Source organism: Rhinolophus sinicus, linkage group LG07 (assembly GCF_036562045.2).
Source record: "Rhinolophus sinicus isolate RSC01 linkage group LG07, ASM3656204v1, whole genome shotgun sequence".
In the NCBI taxonomy this organism is placed as follows: domain Eukaryota; kingdom Metazoa; phylum Chordata; class Mammalia; order Chiroptera; family Rhinolophidae; genus Rhinolophus; species Rhinolophus sinicus.
In genome coordinates, this window is record NC_133757.1 from 20,744,517 (window position 1) to 20,764,641 (window position 20,125).

The following is a 20,125-nucleotide window of genomic DNA, read 5'->3' on the forward strand; positions in this document are numbered from 1 at the left end:
TAACTGAGGTTTGGAGAATTTATGTAATTCTCCCCAAATCATGAAATATCAAGCATTGAAACTGATTCAAGACCAGATCTTTCTGACTCCGAAGTTGGCTCTCTTAACCCTCCTGCTCATCAATAAGAGAAGAAGAACATCCCTGGAGCCACTGGGCATAGCGGTGCTCTGGAAAGCTACTTACTGTATAACCCAACTTCAGGGAAGGTGTCTTTTTTAAGGTAAAATGTCAAGAGAAGAGGCAAATGCCCCTAGCTCAAATACAGAAGTTTCTATTCTTACTAATGGTAACCCAGGGGTTAAGATTACATGCCTTTGGAATTAGAAATAATAAGAATAACGGCTAATATTTATTAGACACTTACGATGTGCCAAGCACAATGCTAAGCTCTTTCAATCCTCACAACATCCCTTTTCACAGGTTCTACTAGTCTCCCATAATGTAGATTAAGAACCTCAGGTGCAGAGAAGTTAGCCTCACACAGCTACAAACCGGCAGATGCAGAATTCCAACCCAGACCATCTACCACCAGAACTTACCTTTTTTACCACAATAAACTCCTGGGACCCAAATTCCTCATCCATTGATTGGGGATGACAACACCCACCCCTGAACCGTGAAGAGGAATTGACACAAGGTAGGTAAAGCCACCAGCACAGGATCCAGCATGATGGCAAAGATGGTGACGACAGCTGATGCTTGCAAAGATGTAGGCTTAAAAGGATGTGACATTCCTGATCGCTCCAGAATAACTTCCTGCACAAAATCCCCAAAAAGAAATCTTTCCTCCCATTTCACTCTCACAAGTCTTCAAGAGGACCTATTGTGCTTTATGTAAAAGCTAATCTTCAAAATCAAAATCATGGCATTTCACAGTATGTGAAGATATGAAGGAAAGTATTTAAAAGAATCTCACAAGTAAAACTGTAGAGAAGTGGAGGGGGGCACGAAGCTCACATTACCCAACGCAGTACGTCTAGCCTTGAACTTATTTTCCAGAATTCTTGAAATATCAGTGATAGCACCATAAAAGACCAATTAATCAGGTTGTTTGTTCTCTGTGTGTGAGTCACTGTTGCCATCTACAGTTACAAATGGGGTATGCAACACTGCCAAATAACTAATTCTGAAAAAACACAGTCCTGGAGGTGGTGGCGCTAAGAAAATATGCTTGTGCAATGAGTGCAGAAAAGGAAAATGCTACCTGAAGGAGCAGCTCTTTCTCAACCACCTCTTCTGTCTTGCTGATGAGACGCTTCTGCAGGGTGTGAATTTTCTGTATCAGCTCAAAGGTACTGGGGTCACTGGCCTGTTCAAGGGAAAACAAATAAAGTAGCTGAGATACCATCAATTTCAAAGCAGGAAGGCCCCTATGCGAAGTAATGATTATTTTATAAAAGTCTACTGCAAACCTGCAAACCCTGGACAGAGAATGAGAACCTAAAAAAAAAAAAAAAAGTATATAACAGATGGAATGGTTATCAAAACGGATGGATGTTTCGCTAATGTTTTATCTATTGGTTCTAGTTAGCCAATAAATGGAAAGTGAGTATTTTTATTCCACCAGGGGACACAGCACTAATAATAGCAATAGCAATCATGATTTCCACTGGGCATGATACCTATTCTTTGCCACCATCCAGACACCACGCTGAGTGCTTTGCATACATTATCCAATTTTAGCCACACGACAGCCCTATGAGACAGCATTAGCCTTCCCTTTTTCCAGATAAGACAACTGAGACTCAGAGGATTAAGTCATTTTCCTGCACTGGTCAGAGCTGGAGTCCAGCCCAGATATGCCAGGTTCTAAAGCCTGAGGTTGTTAATTAGTATGCTCTAAGGCTTCCCCTACCATCATCTCTGTTTCCATAGGAATGAGACAGGGTTCCCTAATTCATTCAGCCCCAAGATTCTCCTTTGATAAATGTTAACGAGAAGGTTCATTACAGCCTATGATGGAGAAGGCTTCTAGGATGTGGTCTTCTGCTAATAATTGACAGCAGAACACAACCACGGCATTTAGCTCTCAAACAGTGTTATCAATCCACAAAGCTCGGATCCTCCTTCAATAGCTATCTGTGTACAATTCAAATAAGATCTACACTTCTCGACTGATATTCCGTCCTGCAGACTTTGAGCCAAAGTTTCACTTCCAACTGTACTGACGTTTTGAATTAATCTAGCAGCTAAATATTTTCAACTGCCTCCCAGAGTCTCTGTTTTCTAATTTTTTCAATAGAAATTGACATGGAACTAGAAACTTTAAAGATCTGCTTCAAACCACATGCAATAAACTAATGTGACAGTAAATGGATTTAAAATCTACAATTCCACTTCCCCAGACACATCCGTATTACTGTTAGTTTAGTAAACTATACCACTCTTGGCATTTAAAGAGGAATAAATGAGGGTCCAAAAGAGAGTGGGGGAAGATATTCCATTAACTCTGACTTTGCCTAAGAAATACTATGCAGTGCCAACTGATACCCATATATTGGGATGAGATTTGGCATATTCACTTGGCAAGGACTGGATGTTGTTAAAATTCAGGCCTCATGTTTATATAACAATTTACAATGCATTATCCTTAAAGCCTTCTTCATTAAAAGGAAAAAAATAAACATGAGAAACAAAAACCTACTTGGCTGGTTTTCTCCCTTGTCCTGCTTTTTCTTAAATCACAATCGTATATTCTCCCAACACCCTAACTGTTCATTTAGTTGAAGCCCCTTTTGGCCCTCACATGGCTACGTACAACTACAGGAGATGGCCAGCATAAAATAAAATGTGGTGTCTACAGGCAGACCTCAGAGATATTGTGAGTTTGGTTCCAGGCCACCATAATAAAGCGAGTATTGCGATGAAGCAAGCGCGTCATAGTCTTTTTGTTGGTGAAGGGTCTTGCCTTCAGTTTGTAAAAAAATTGCAACACCTGCGAAGCACAATAAAGTGAAGCACAATAAAACGAGGTATGTCTGTATTATCCATCACCTACCGATGGGACTTTGGCTGTGTCCTCCAGATCCTAAGAGAAAGTGTTTGGCTAACGTAAGGCTAGTCCTCTGAAAAGAGGGCTAGTTCACAAAAGTCCTATGGTGATGGAAGGAGAACTGACTCTGGGTGATGAGCACACAACGTGACATATAGATGACGTATTACAGAATTGTACACTTGAAACTTACGTAATTTTACTAACCATTGTCACCCCAATAAATGTTAATTTAAAAAAAAAGTGCCCTATTTCTTGCGTGAAATAAAAAGATGCAAAGACCAGTTGAAAGGTGGTGGAGATGCTGGTGGCCAATATATAGCTAGAGGAAATTAGCAATCCAAGACTACAGGCAGCTGCAGGAGAGCTGGTTGACCAAAAACTACTTAAACAAGAGAAACAATGTCAATTGGTGAGGCCAGTTTGCAGCTTTCACCGAGTCTTCTTTAGGCAGGAAGGATTTTTGTCCAAGACTTTTTAAACAAAACTCAAATGAACTATCTTGTTCTGGGAACTCTTGTTCTGGGAACTCAATTTACATTTGATCCAGCCTTACATTTTACATGACAATTTGCATAGCATTGAATAAAACCATGCTTCTCATTGGGCTTGAGGTAGGAAGCCATGTGGGGTAAAAGAAGAGATTTGGGGGTGGAAGGAAGGCTCTGCCAGAGGTTACCTCGAGCTTCCGCCATCTGTGCACGTTCATGGGGTTCTCCAGTTCCTCCTCCAGGGCTCGGCATCGTGTCCTCTCCTTCAGGAATTCTCTTTGCATGTGAAAAAGCTCCTGCCTGGAGAAGACACACTTCCTTTTGCAAAGGAATTCTCCACCCATGCAAATATCTTTATGTGGTTACACACATGCTGCATCTTACATAAAATTTGGAATTAGGGAGACTTCTGAACATGAAGACCAGCCTCCTAATCTGGGCCAGACACAGATGATATCATTTCTTGCAGAGCTCAAACTTCAGCCTTAGCTTTAAAAAAAAAAAAAAAAAAAGTGCCAGAACTTCAGAATCATGATTCTGGATACCCAAGGAATTTAGACGTATATGGAAAGAACAGGGAGGCAGTGAATTAGGAGAATTTCAATATACTTTTTAACGTTGCTAAGTGTCTCTACAGTAGCAGCAGGAAAGCAATCTACATAGAGTCCACCACAAGGTATGGCACAAGGATGTTGAGGCTCAGGTGATAAGTGGCCACCAGTTAGGACAGTGCATGGCCATCCTGACTGTGCATTGTAATCACCTGGGGAGCTTTGAAGACACCTTTGCCTGGACCCAATCTCCAGAGGGATTCTGCTTGAATTGGTCTTGCATGTGGCTTGCATTTTGTAGGTGTTAACGTCCTACTGGTAATTTCTATTGTGCAGCCAGGACTGAGAAACACTTGAGTTAGGAGTGATATTTTATCTCATGTTCCATAATTACACAGATGGCTGAAAAAATCCTGAAAACACGAGCTCTGGCTCAAACATACTTCTAAAGTCTGTGGGAATCTCTAGTTAGTTAGTAGGCAATGTGCCTCAGCCATCCACAGTGACCCCTGAGCTGGCTGCCACCCTATTGAGCAAGATGCTTTGTTGTGGGTGGAGGGTGACGAGGCAAGCATCGCCATTGATATGGGCAATAAGGAATTACCTGTTCTCATCTGCTGTGGGTGTGTAGATTAATACTATGCCATCTCTTTTACTTAATTGCTTCATGTAAACCAATAATACAACTTCTCCTCATTAGCAAGACAAACCATTAGAATTAACTGCATGATATTCACTCAACATGGAATTCAGAACAAACATCTTAGAATTAAAGGCATATTTTTAATACTTCTATTTTCTAGCGTACTATTAGCTACCATTATTGACAGCTTATTTTGTACTAGACTCTGTGGGAGGCACATTACGTGTGTTTTCGTGTTTAATTTTCACTGCAAGTCTAAAGCTCAGAGACGTTAAGTGATTTGCCCAAGGTCACACAGCTTGTACATGGCAAGGCTGAGACTGGAATTCATGCCCGCTTGTCTCTGACATCTTTATTAAGTTGTCTTCCCATTGAAAAGAAAAATAAAATCTATTATCAACAAACCAGCAATATTGATTAGAAATGGGTACAATTTGGTCCTTTGTGTATGTAATAAAAATAACTCATGGCTGGCAAGTTTAGTAATGGTCTCAGAGATCATTCAATAGCTACTTAGAATGAATCTATTTGTCTCCAAAATGTCAATGATGGTATCTCTGGGTAGTAAACTTATGAGTGATTTTTCTAATCCCTTCTTTATATTTTTTCTGCATTTCCCACATTTTCTACAATGAGTTTGTATTACATTCATCATTTGAAATACAAGCAACTCTTAGAAAAAAATAGTATTGATCCATCCTTGATAGTGGCAACTTTCCTTGCTATTCCCTGTATCTAAATATCAGAACTATCATCTAACTCAGTTAATTTAAAAAGGAGATCCAAACCATGTCCTTGTCCCAAGGTCATCAAGGATACTGTTCATCTACAAGTCTGTGGGGAGTAGGGATAGTTACTGAGAAAACCCCAGACCTCTTATTCGGTTTCCTGCAATTGCCTATATAAAACACAGTGATGTTTTCCCATCCCAAAGGGAAAGTACGTCTTGTATAATGTAAGATTTAAAGCAAGAAGAAGGCGCACTAAGCTAAAGTGAAAGCTGCAAAAGATAAATCAAGAGTGAGATATAAAATTTGGCCGCCTTCTAAGGAAAGAGTTTTCATATAGTGATAAAATTAAATTTTTCCCCTCTTTCCATTCAGTATATAATTCCAAGAAAAAGATGGGTGAATGTTACCAGGATTAAATTTAAATATTGATGCTCCATCTCTTGCATACTGCCTTATTAAAGAAATTCTAAAGAGCTCATTGGGAGAAATTTTTTTCTGAATTAGAAGTACTTTGTGTGTTGTGATTTGACTTGAAATATCTTTTTTAAGACCCAGAATAAAGTTTTGGGGTTTTTTTGTTTGTTTTTTGTTTTATTTTTTATCCTTTTGCACTTGCTGATAGTCCCCTGAAAGGGAACTAGTTCATTTCTTGTGACATAGAATGGGCACAGTGTAGATTCTGTATTATAAAACAAGCTGTTCTCGTTATTTGCTAATAATATCAGCATATAAAAAAACTCATTTTATACAACTAGATAAAGACCTTCGATGACCACCAAAAGGGACACAAGGTCATTTTGGGAGCTCCCCCCAGATTGCTATGCCCTCAGTTCTGAAGGGTCTCCTATTACCTGAGTTCGTCAACATTAGCCACACTCCTGGCCAGAATCCCCTTTTCGCGGCGAAGCTTCTTGATCTCCAGCTTGAGGATTCGCATGTCCTCCACCCTCTGGTTGTACTGGCTCTCGCCCTTATTCAGCACCGACTGTTGGATCTTGATCTTCTCGTACAGCAAAGCCAACTCATCATTGCGCCGAACAAGCTGTGACCCAAGGATATCTCTCTCGCTGATGACCTAGGAAAGTAGGAAAGGACGTGGCTACCAGAGGACGAAAGGTCTCACTTTTCATTAAGGCAGCAGCATTCATTCAGCCAATGAGCATTTAGCCAATGCCCACATGCGCTAGGCACCCAGTGGGTGGGGATTGGAAATTGGAAATAACCTGCTAGGCAATCAGCACTGGCCTCCACCCATGCGCGTTTGCAGTCTTGTTGGAAACAGAAAGAGTCAACAAATAATCCGTAATAACAATGACCCAATAATCCTTGGCCCATACGTGTTTGGTTGGTTTTTTCCAACCCATTATTTTATAAATGTTTAAATTTAAACGCCTTTATGGTGAGCTAGCTCTTGCCAAGTTCCACCACTCCTTACTGTATCATACTGGCCAACTTCTCTCTTTAAACATGCCAGATCTCTGAAAGCATATAGGTTTCCACCCCTCAAGTTATGTAATTATTCATTGCAATTCTATGTCAGCAATTATATTAGAATGTAAGCTCCCTGGGGACAGGGACCTACTTTTCTTGTTCATCAATGTGTCTCCAGTGCCTAGAGGAGCAACTGACACATAGTAAGTGTTCATACATATAACTTGAATAAATGAATGAATGTTTGATAATTAATCGACAAGCGATAAGTCTCTGCTGCTGTTCTTCCAACAGATGGAATGGAAAAGCTTAGAGAAGAATGAGGATTCATGAAGAGTTGAGTCAAACAGTTTGCATCTGCTGCTGAGGGTCTGGTGAGGAGCTATTCCTACCTGGTCTAATTCCTTCTTCTGTCTCAGCCTCTCCCCATCAGCCTCGGCAATAATTCGCAGGAGTTTTCTCTCTTCAGCTTCCTGCTTTTCAATGAAGTGTTTGGTCTCCAGGGCTTGTTGTCTCAGCTTCTGTAGTTCGGCCTGACAAAGGATGAAAGATAGAGACAAATTTCACTCTGTAACAGCACAAACCAGGACTGCAGGGCCCAGAATGAGACGTACAATATGCTTCTTATACTCTCCTTTGGTGTTTCATTTAACATGGTTTGATCACTGTCACGAGCAAAACAAGTTACACACACACACACACACACCCCATAAAGAAACGCAATGCATGTTACAGGGATCATGTTTATTCTATGAGTTGTACCCTAGAGGGATTTCCATCATTTTTCTATATATTTGTAGCAGAGGCTTCATTGGTATTCAACAGCACTTCTCTTATTGGCTAACCACGGGGAGAACTCACGAGGAATAGTGCAGAAGAGGATGTGGGGGTGAGCATGGGGGTGGGGGTCTTTGTATGTACCAGCTCCCGTAGTGGTCCTAATACCACCAGCGCATCAACTGTGGAGATGAAGCCCATTTCAAGCAAAAATTTAATTAATAAAGATAACAACTATCTATCTCATAAAGCATCTTCATGGAACAGAAGAGAAGTTACGGTATAAAAAGATAGATAGATCCTACTCCTAAGATGCTTCCAATCTAGATGAGAAGATAAGATACACAAGTATTATGGACATATTAACAAGTTCAAGCAATAACGTTTCTATATCTATATCATCACAAAGACAGTGAGTTGATGTTATAGGAGGTGAGAAGACTGGGTTTGTCAGGTAGGCTTCCTGGAAGAGCTCAGATCTTGAAGCTCTTGAGGTTACATGGAAGTCGTAAGAGTAATGGGGAAAGGGTGCTATGGACTAGTAAGTTTCGGAAGGAAAATTCCTCCCATCAAAGGATCCATTCACTGCATTTCCACAACTATATTTGTAACCTACAATATCCTCGGCATGATATTAGGTATTTTGCATAGCTACTCTTATCCCCATTTCACAAATGCAATTACAGAGACAAAGAAAAGCAAATGAAGTCACCCAAGGCCACAGAGCTAGTAAGTAGCAGAGTTGAGATTCCAGCCTAGGGCTTTTGATTCCGAAGCTTATGCTCCCTCTGCTATCATCATCACACAAGGCATCCAAGTCAAATACAGGAGAGGAGTAAAACATGAGGTATTCCCCATCCATTGGAGCTGACAAATACAACTAACCACACTACCCTGTGGAAATGCCACCTACTGTATGAAAAGGGACATGGGCGTACACAGGAATAAGTTCTTATTTCTGCCTGGGGTTTAAACAGAAGAACCAGTCAGGGCCTTAGCAGTTGACAGATAGTTCCAAAATGGACAGGTATGTGTTGGGGTACAGCAGCCAATAGACAGGCTGGTGTGAACAAAGGCATGCAAACTATAAAGCACCCGGTGTGTCCACCAGACAGCAAAGCATCCCATGCGGCTGGGTTAGAGTATCAGGTGAGGAACTGCAGGAAGTGTGGCTGATAAAAGAGCTGAGCCAGCCTGGGAAGGGCTTTGCAGACCACACACTATAGGCAGCAGGCAATGGGGAGCCACAGAGGTGTTCACATTAAAGGGAAGGAGAATATGTCTCTGAATGGTTCCATGCCAAAATGGGAAGGACAGGTGTTATCACAGACCAGGTCAGCACAAGAAGAAACAAATCAGAGGAGAGTTCTGCGTTCACCCACGCCGGGAATCACAAGGGAGATGATTAGACAATATTAAGGTTTCAACTTTTCAATGACTTGCAGATCAGCAAATGACAGTGCAAAAGTAATAATTTTCTCCTTCAAAGAAGTATCGGCACCACCCCTCTTCACCCACCCAGAAATGTCACTGGGATGATAGAAAATCCCATATTTGCAAGTATCTATGAGCCAACCCAACTCTCCATGACGTCTGCTTTTAATCCATGAAGACCAAGAGTCATTAATTCCATACCTCAAAATGACTCAAACAGTAGAAAATACTGCACACCTAGTAATAGACGTGTAATGTCACAAAATAAATGCAGTCAGCTACTATAAAACCAAGGGCTTCTTTTATGACACTTTGTTTGCTCATTCATGAAATACATTTTGGTCCAGGGATAAACAAAAGGAAATACTTATTGAGGAAAGATCTGGTTTAGTATTTACCACTTTGGGGGGTTGCGTGTTAGGAAAGAGATTGAAGAACCAGCCTTTCTATTTCTACCATCATTTAAGGTGACAGTGAAGACAGTAATAAAATACCTGCTTGGCTCATGCTTTTTTAATAAAACTTTTATTTTCCCAGATGTGCAACATTCACTTTCCTGTTCCCAAGTGCCAAGAGCTGATCAGAATCCATCAGCAGAACAAAATGAAACCCCTATTACATTAAAATGCAATCAACGGTGTGTAAAAGTATCTGTCTGAAATGTAAAACTATTCATGCAGTTGGCATTGCTGGGTGTTTTTTTTCATAATATATCAAAATTCTGAATAGTCTCCTTATGTCATAAATTTATGGGCTGTAAACAAGATGTGGCATTAGATGTTGGCAGCAAATGTTAACATCAACAAAATACCTTGGGTCTAATGCATTTAGTAACTATAAATCTGAGCTGTCTCACCCAGGAAAGATGGTAACAACTGCTATGGACCTAAATGCCCATCAAACAATGTTCCAGGTGGGACCCAACGTATCAGCATTTCTCAGAGGGTTACTGGTGGTATGAAGTTGTAATATGATAGCCGGGCACACGTTTTAGTCAATGCTTCCACAATTACACAGTTTTGTGGTAGGTGTTTATGAAATATATATCATCTAATTTGGCTGTGGGCATATGAGTAAATCACATCTCAAGAACCACAATCATGGGAGTTTCACCCATTCATAAATGATCACCACATTCACTGGATTTCAAGAAACCATTTGTTTACATCTAACGAAACAAATAGGACTACGTGAAGCCTTCTAGCCACGAGAATAATTAGGCATTCTCTCTCTCTCTCTCTCTCTCTCTCTCTCTCTCTCTCTCTCTCTCTCTCTCGCTCTCTGACAGTTCCCATCTATGTCATTCTAGAGAGTCCACTAAGTAAAAGGTTTTGGTGCCCTGAAGCCAGTTGCTAATGTGATGCTGAGCTCTGGACATAGAGAGTTTGCTGCTGAATTATTCACCAAGAATCAGAGTACTGTCAGATCAATGTGGGATGATTGGAAGGTGATGAGACAGAATCAGGGGCTTGTTAGGACTGAAAGGCAGCCAATCCAACGAGGTGGCCCCTTCAGTGCTGATGAAACAAGACTGGGACAGATGGGCAGATGGACACAGATGCAGTAACGTCTACAGAGACCTACTGACATTCTGCTGGAACCATAATGTGCTGACAATGGCTAGAATCCTGAGTAGTCAGTACAGCCTGGTAGCAACTGAAAAAGGAAAAGAAACATGAAAGGAGCAAGATTTTCTCTTTTGAGGGGGCTAAATGAGAATGGGGATGACCTAGTACGGACAATTGTTTGTCTGCTGGCTTGGAGAAATAGTAAATTGGGTTGTCCTGGCAAAAGGCATCTCCTGGTCTACCACACAGACAAGGGCTTGCCCTTCGCAGAGGGTTATGTGCCCACATAGTTTTGTGGAACTCACAATAATAAGCTACATGTCTCTTGGAGCAAAGTTACTAGAAAAATCTTCCCTTTTGTCCAGGGTTTTTGTTTGCAAACTTCAAATGTATGAAATCCAGAGACTTATGGGGAACAGGATTCAGCTTTGAGGCTACAAAAGGCAAGAGGCTGAAACTCAACAGTTGAGCTACATATTTTTCTAAAGCATGTCAAATGGGCTTAATGATAGGCCAAAATTAGCCACTCGAAGCACCATTGCAAGTCAACCTTGGATAACCTCAAGTAATAAATCAAGCTGGCATCCTTTTTCTGTTCCCCATTCTTGCCCTAATGGGAAATGCTGGGGGGAAAGGTATCCTAGCTTAACAGTAAGTCCAAACCGATCATCTTCCTATAATCGATGATCCAAAGTGATCCAGACCTACGACTCCCCATTTAGAATGGACTTTCCAGAGCAGGAAAGTCATCTTTCATGTGTAACAGCTGCCAAATCTGCTGGCCCAGGACCAACAAACAGGGCCCTGTCACTCTATATTTTATTTTATTATGATGCTTCTTTGGAACTATATGTGTAGATGCTTGATGATGGAGGGCATACGTGAAACAAATGTTAACCAAACTCAAACTCTAAGGAATTAGGAATAATGTCTCTTTTGCATAGGACATTGCTTGTTCTAAAGCAGTATTTGTAGAAGGCAGTTAGTTTCACCTTGGACCCCATTATAGGGTAATAATATTTGAATAGAGCACTACTTGGGAAAGTAAGAAATGGGGATCAATGTCATCCTCTAAAAGGAAAGAGAGTTACACTGAAGCCTTGTTAACATGGGTCCATGAGGCCCATGGGTAAAGCAATGTTTATAGTAAGATTCTTCTAAATCATTCAATGATAAATAAACCCATTCCACTACAAGCCCCAGGGTGGAACAAGCTCCCTTCTATAAAACGATGCTTTCAAATAAAGAGAATAAGGGCAAAGACACAAGACATTTTCAAATTTTAGAAAATGTATTCATGTTTCTTTATATGCACACATAACATAAAATTTACCATCTTAACCACTTTTAAGTGTACAATTCAGTAGTGTGAAGGAGATGTAAATAAATTTTAATGCAGATTTTTCTGTTCTTTTTCTATCATAAGCTGGAATTGGGAGATGTGAGTCTCAGACAGGTAAATATATCAATTACCATATTTTCTTTTGTAAAGGCACCTTTGCTACATTTTAATCTTCCTCAAACCAAATGTGCTTTCAGTTAATTTAAAGTAGTAGCTGTATTTCTATGAAGACCTATCGTTAGTTGACAAAACCCATTATTGAGAGTGCATATTTCATTCTATAGCATTTTGGAATCAAGGCTATATAGCATTAAATCTGTCCAACATTAGATACACATTTTCAAGATAGTTCCTATCTTTGAAAGCTAATATGTGCAGAAACCAAGGTATGCAGTCTCTTATTTACTGTAGGTAGTTCCTACAAGTGGCTCATAGGCATTCATGAGTATTCTACATATACATTTTCACAATAAAAGTGGCATCATCCTCTTAAAAGTTCCTTTTTTTAATTCTTTGGTCAAATGGATTAAAAGGGAAATCTACTGGATCGGACAGGAAAAGGAAAATAGATTAGTTTTAGTAAATGTGTATGATTAAATAGATTTGGTTTGAGGATTGGAAATAGTGCAATTACTTGGTATATATTCTTGGAAATAGTCTCTATGTTAGTAGACATAGAATGTTCGAAATTAGTAGATTTAAAGTGGTAAGGCTTAGCACGTATAAGAAGTCAGAGGTGATTCCCGGGAAGAGGGGCTAAGTTCTTAAACCACAGAGATAAGGGGAACTATGAACATGGCAGAGGGCAAATCAAGTGAAGACAAAGCTTGACGCCCAGTAGCTAATGATATTGCAGGCAGAAAAGTCATGTGCATGCGAAGCAAACAATTAGGAGCAGAGGCGCAACAGGTCTTGCCATCATTGGCTTGCAAAGGCGGAGCCTGGGGAGGGTGGGAGGGTGGGATGGGGACACAAGGGCTGGACTAGGGTTGTGAATGGAAAGGGATTGTAGAAAGCCTGGAAGTCCAGGTTCCTGGGCACTGCTGACCTGCAAGGTTCTCTCCCGCTGATGTGCTGGTGGCCAGCTTAGGTGAACTAGTGCATGTCCACTGGCCTCCTCTCCTGTTTACCTGGGAGTGCTCCCCGGGAGAAATCCCAGGCTGCAGCTGGTAGAGCCCATGCTCCTGGCGCCTGGGTTCTCCTCCCTGCCCCGCGTTGCCTTCCGTGAGTGTGAAGCCTGCCTCAAGCGGGTCACATGGATGGATATTTGGCCCATCGCTTTCCTAACAAGGACCTGTACCTTCAGTGTTTCCTTCTCCTTCTCCATCCGCTGCTGTTCCAGGTGTAGCTTCACAAGTGCTGACTCTTTGGCAGAGATTTCTTCTTTCAGCTGATCTACTTGATGGGTCATAATCTTTAATTTTCTCTTCATTTCTGTTATTTCATCCTAGCCAAATGCAAGGAGAAATGTTTGAAAGGGAATTAAATAGACGTCACCATCCCTATGGAAGATCAATACGTAGTAGATCTTTTAAGAAAGACTCTCAAAACAATGGTCTTTTGGCCAATTACAACTGGACTATGTCTCTGTATATTGTGGCCCACCAACCTCAAAGTACTTTATAGCATTAACTCTCAAAATATTCTCATGAGACATATGCAAAGTATGCATAGTGAATATCACACACACACACACACACACAAACACACACACACACACACACACTTGCTATTCCTCATTTTACCAGAGAGAACTTGGAACCACAACAAACATTATAACTAAAAGTCTACAAAGCAAAGCTCTGCGATTAAATGACAAGAGTATGCTGCTCCCCTCTGAGTCACAGCAGCTATTAGCAGTTTTAAAAATTAAAAACAGGAGAGTGGCAATTCTACATAATAATTAAAAGCAGGACCATGATCTTCACCTCCTATCAAGTTGTGTCATTTCCATTTCAAACAATCTGAGAGCTCTGCATAAACTCATCTTCTCTTTCAGATGAGTTCCACAAGACTTTTTCTTGATCTATTTTAAATTCTGCCATTAGGATAACAGAAACTGCTTTATATAAATATGTTCTTTACCTGAGCCTCCACCAGATTCTTGCTATACAAATTCCTGTCTGACCTCACAGCTTCATACAGGTTCTGTTGCTGTTTTAATTTAGTCTCTGATTCAGCGATTTTTTTCCTGTAGTCAAAAATCTGCATTTCACGGACTTTTATGTCTTCCATGTTCATGAAGACCTGGAGGAGAAAGTATGTGAAGATGATTAAACAGCCCATCTGCGATTATCGGTTCAAAACACGCAGGTGTTTATCTAAGGGTAGCTAGTAGAAACACCGGCGACCAGAAACTCTGACTATACCTATAACCACTGAGGTATAACAGAAATTCAGCCCAGCTGATTAGGGGCAAACATACATTTTATCTACTCCAGAATTTTGCTCAAGCATGAAGTTTTAGCACAGTTATTTTGTCATCACAAGAAGGGGAAAAAAATAATGAAATTCTGAAAACATCTCCTGACCACCCCCACCCACCAAAAGAAGAAAGTACAAAGAAGGCACAGGCTCAAACAGATCTTATCACAGAGCACTAAGAAAGATAAGAGATAACGTAGCTGTTTGGCCACACTTGGGGCTTTATAAAGTTAACAAGAAAGGAAAGTGGCCTTTGAATGTTAATAGCAGTCACAATGCTGTCTCACTAATGTCAAACACACTCCATCAGGGAAACTCAAAGGACTTCACAAAAATGCATTCTGTTGTGCACAAAACACTTCCAGGAAAGACGAAATGCAATAACAGCCTCTTTTTGCAAGTATGGAAAACCGAGGCATGAAATTCCACAGTGAGCCAATACCTCCCACAAGCAATCCCTACAGTAGAAATTACATAATCATGACTCTCAAATGCAATGTCCACAGAAATTGATTTTTTATGGACAAACTTCTTCAAAAATTCCTTAAGAAGAAAAGCATTAGCGAGGAAGATTGATTCAGTCAATGGAACCATGGTCTAAACAACACATAGAACTAGAATATATAAGAAGAAAGTTCTTAAGACTTCACTGCATTTTAGTGAAGTTCTCTTAATTAATGGTGACAGTTGAAGGCAATAAACAGCAGTGTGACAGAGAATGGAAGAAAGGGGATGTATGTTACGTAACACAGCCAGGGAAGGTTCCTCTGAAGAAGAGGTCGTAGGGTTCTACGTAAAAAAGTACTTTGTTCAAAAAGTATTTAGACCTTTGAAATGACAACATCCATTGTGGTTCAGGTATGGGCCTCTATGAGTAACATGTTCCTAAATCATGGGAACTACAGAATCCTTTTTTATTCCACTTTGGAATTAGTATTCCAGAAAATACACTCAGAGAAACCCTGTTGTAATATTTTCCCTTCAGGGTTAATGATGGCTGGTGTTTAGTATATTTATCCTTTATATCTACAAATAAACATCTTTCAAAGTATTCTTAGACTTATCATTAAGGAGAGATGGGATTAAATTTTAGTAAATGCCTTTTCAGCATATATTATTTTGTACTATATTTTCTTATTGGCTCTATTGATTTGATATACTTGTATTCCTTTCATAAGTATTTTAATTTTATTTCTTTATACGTAGTTCCATGTGCCATAATTTAAAATAAGTGCATAAATGTGAAACATACATTGATTTTCTTTTCCTTCTTTACTTGGACCTTCCTTCTCCCTTCAACCCACATCATCCCTTCATCAACACATAAAGTAACCAGGTGAATAATCTAGGATGTGTTCTTCCATAATTTTCTTTGAATTCTGCATATTCTATTCAGGTCTAGTAACATCGTCATCATCATAATAGCTAATATTTCTGTTACTTTCTATGTAGCAGGCATTTTACATGTATTAATTCATTTAATCTTCATAAAAATCCTATAAGTTATGCATTATCATCACCCCAATTTTACAAAGAAGGAAACTGAAGTCAAAGAAAGTAATATCACTCACAGCTATTCAACTAGTAAATATACAGATACAGGAATTTGCTTGTTTTTCTTCTGGGGCTTTGTTTTTATTTTTTAGCAAAATGGGAGCTTCTTATATATACTTTTATGGACTCTGCTTTTTATCACTCAATAATACTTTGCGGAAATCATGTGGAATAGCTCAGTGTGGGTGCACCATCATCTACTCAGCTCTTCCTCTCTGATGGGATTAACTTGGTTTCCACTTTTTTGCCACTCTGAACCATTATGCAGTAAACATTTGTGTACATATGTCCTTTTACTTCTTTCATTTGTGCTTTTACTTCTGTTGGGATGGATTCCCAGGACTGGAATATCTGGCTCAAAAGATACATATTTTTTTTAACTTTAATAATATTGCTAGATGGCTTTCCAAAAATGGCTGTAACACTTTACATTCCCATACCGCCAGCAATAGTTTTCTTAATAGAAAACTCTGCTTGTGCTTTCAGAATAAATTCTCTTTGGTCATACTGAGTGATTCTTTTAATGTACTGTTGAATTTGATTTGCTAGAATTTCATTTAGGAGTCTACATACATATTCATAAGTGACCTAAGTCTATAGCTTTCTTTTGGGTTCTATTTTAAAATTAAGGTTTCTGCTCGTTTCAAAAAATGAATGGAGTACCTTTGTGTTCACTTATTCATTCACTCACCCATTTATTCATTCACTCGATGAACACGTATTGAGGACCTATCAATGGCATGCCCTGTAAAAGTACTGGTGATATAAAGTAGAATAAGACTTATTCCCTACTCTCAAGTTCACCTCTAGTGAGTGACTCCATCATGAAATGGATAATCAAGGAATGGATACAAACAGTAAACTGAGATATGCACAAGGTGTTACGAGAGAATCAAACGCTGGAAGGTTAATGGATGAGGAAGGTCCTACCTATCTTATCTAAGCAGTTAATATTCAAGATTTACATAATTTGTGAAAACTACCCTTCCTTCTTATTCTTCAGCCTTCCCAACCTTGAAGCCCAAGCTCTCTCCTAGGTTTGGAATCTTTAGTCATTATACCTGCAGAAGGCATGGGTTATATTAATTTAGCAATGTCAATCAATATTACCCCAAAGAATACAAAGTGCATGAGTATCACTTTTTCTAAATTCACAAAAATATTATATAGCCTCAGAATTATCTTACAAGTTTAAAGAAACTCAGTTTTAAAATCCTTGGGCCCTCGGTGACAGCGTTGAAGCTAATTTTCTCTCAACTCTTTCGGTGACTTCCATAGTTAATGATCTTTCTATATTTTCTGCTTCTCCTTGAGTCAGACCTTGATGTATATACATGTTTTTGAGAGAATTATCTATTTCAACCAACTTTTAAAATTTATGCGACTAGATTTGTACAATGTATTTTTACATATTTTTACTCTTTTATTGCTATTTCTTATCATCCACTTCGTGTGGAAAGAAAATGGCCCAAGGTAAGAATATATACAGACTCTGGTGAATGGCTTGGAAGCTCGATTGGAGGCATGGAAGGAACAAAATTAGAAAATCTGAGACGAGAAGGTCTGGGGAAGAACCATGTGGATAGTTCTGAAATGAAAAGAAATCCCATTCCTTCTTCGTCATTTCTTTGATCCATATCTTTAGATTCCTTAAAAATGAGTATCAGGTGGCCTTTCAAAATACCACATTAGTAACTAAAATGTATATAAGTTAGGAATAAATGTGAAACCTAAATAAGGTACCCATGACTGGCTCTGGTATTTGTTTGATGTTTTAAAAAGAAAGGTACTATCTTGGCCGAAAATTTAACCTTTCTATGAACATGATCACCCTCTCTGGGGTTCAGTGAAATGAATAGATTGAAGATACTTTGAACAGTATGATCAGCATTCAGAATATCAAGCAGCACATCAGAGAAAAGAAAAACAATTGCTTCTTCAATCACTCTGAGAAATGTTAGAACAAGAATAATCCTCTGCATGGACAGAATAATGCTCCAGAGAAAGGATGCTGCGAAGGGTGTTTCTTTTTCGGGCTTCCAGCTAGCAGGGTCCATCTTTCTGCACACAACAGTGCACAAATGCACAAGTTTGCTTCTGGATTCTTGAAGCTAGGAGTAATAAAAACTCATCATGATACTAAGAAGACCAAAGGTGTTTCAGTTAAAAGATAATGAAAGGGAAAAAAAGTACTGAAACTAAGGGGAAAGACAAATTACAAAGCCATTTAGTTCTGTGTGTTGGAATTCAATTTGTTTAGATGGAAATCATTCAAACCAATGTCACACAGAAGTTCCAGTCCTGAAAATTCTTTAAATGTGTGGGATATTAAGTAGGAGCAAAACCTTTCCTCAGCAAAATGTCCCCTGTTAAAAATAATATATCAGAGAATGTGGGATGCCAGCTGTGGGCCTGGAGCTTAATTAATTGATTACACTTTAGATACCTCAAAGCAACTCCTGAAATAAATCACATTGTAGAAAGTTTTCTCCCAGCCAGAGAGTTGGAGCTCCTAGCATTTGTAGGCCCGCTTCAGAGGAGCCCAGAAAATGCTTACGGCACATTCTCAGGGAACAGTCCCCGTTTATAACCTACTCCTACCTTTTCTTTTTCTGTTAAAACAACCTGCCAATGGAAATGAGGCGGAGATAAAAATCAATAACACATGCTGGAAATCTGCAGCATAGTCAAAACATCACATAGACTAAGGAAGGATAAGAAAGTAGGTCACTGAATTTGGAACCCTTTAACTAGCATTTGATGAAATATCACTACAATAATCTTCTCAAATAAGTTTTTCTGACTTGACGGTTTGAATGCTGACAATGCCTTTACCTTCTTAATGAAACTGAAAACCTCACTCTCTAAAAAAAAGAAACTATGTGCCCAAGCATGTGAAATTTTAAGTCTTCTTATTTTTCTTGCCTTCTTATTTTATCCTCTATCTTAAATTTATAGAGGCATTTGTATGTTTCTGTTTCTTAATAGCATCTTACATTATATAATGAGTTATATAATAATATCCACCTCAAAGGAACATTATGAAAATTTAAGGGAGAAAATATATATATTTGTGCCATCATGTAGCTAACTAGCACATCATAATTTAATCATTTAATAAAAGGTAATAGATTATTACTTAACAAATCAATTTGATTTTTCCATGGATGATATTCTGTTCTGCAGGAAAATAGTGATCCATAGTACACTTCTTTTATTATAACACAACAAGCTTATAATTTGTATATACCCCCTTGAAGCTCCTCTCCAGGGATCCTAGCCTATTAAAGATGCTCTGTATTAAAACTTCAAGTAAGCATCAAAAAAACAGGAGCTTCATTTCGTTATGAAGTACCTATTCAGTGAACAGTATTTCTTTGATCTTTTGCTTTTCTCACCTACTTCTAAGCCGTTGAAAGCATGTTGTTATTCATTTCTTGTGACGTCTGTCTAGAAGAGCTTTGCTTGACACTGTTATAGGCAAATAAGTGGAGAGCTAAGAAACTTCTAAGTAGGGATTCATTGTGAAAGACTGCTTTTCGGTATATAAAATGTCTAGGAGGTAACGGCCAGAATTTTAATATTTAGAATAAAAAAAAACAGGGTCCTAAAGTGAACCAAGTGTACGGCATGCAAAATGCTCCTCAGGTTTAAAAATCAGCTAGGAATGGTTTTACCTAGAATTTGTAAAAGCTCAGAAAAAAGTAAATACGGTAGACTACAACTTACAATGCCACTCCTGGTTGCCTGTCAATTTAGCTGAACAGTAAAATACAGAGTGCAGCAGAGGAAAAACCATAAGGACGGACAGGAAGTGCTGAAACATGGTAGTAGATTACTTTACGGTCCTCCAAATGCTCACTCCCTCTCCCGGTCCCCACCACCTGCGTGGAAGGAGTCTATTTCCCCTTGCTGTTGAGGTTGGGCCTAGACATGTGACTTGCCATAGCCAATGGGATATCAGAGAACTTTAGGCAAGTGGAGAACCATGAAAGGTGCTTATGCGGTTGGGTTTATCTATAGAATTCCTTCCTTTCTCCATGAGAATACCATGCATCCTGGAGGATGATAAACATGTAGAGCAAAACTAGGCCCATCCCACAGCCCTGTACCGAGCTCAGACAAGCCCAGCCTAGATCAGCTGACACCCCCGCCCCCAGGCAACTGCAGGTGTGTGAGTGAAAAA

At 39.3% G+C, this 20,125-nt stretch overlaps 1 protein-coding gene across 1 annotated transcript in view; it reads right to left on the reverse strand.

Annotated features, from left to right (window-relative positions):
• The window catches only part of CFAP58 (cilia and flagella associated protein 58), an 89,039-nt gene that overhangs the window by 39,190 nt on the left and 29,724 nt on the right, over positions 1-20,125 (reverse strand). The window contains exons 10-15 of the mRNA XM_019725132.2: positions 14,047-14,208; positions 13,262-13,408; positions 7,233-7,373; positions 6,261-6,484; positions 3,673-3,784; positions 1,206-1,310 (exon numbers count right to left, since the gene is read on the reverse strand). Of these exons, the coding sequence (XP_019580691.2) occupies positions 1,206-1,310; positions 3,673-3,784; positions 6,261-6,484; positions 7,233-7,373; positions 13,262-13,408; positions 14,047-14,208 (891 nt within the window). The remainder of the gene's footprint in view (positions 1-1,205; positions 1,311-3,672; positions 3,785-6,260; positions 6,485-7,232; positions 7,374-13,261; positions 13,409-14,046; positions 14,209-20,125) is intronic.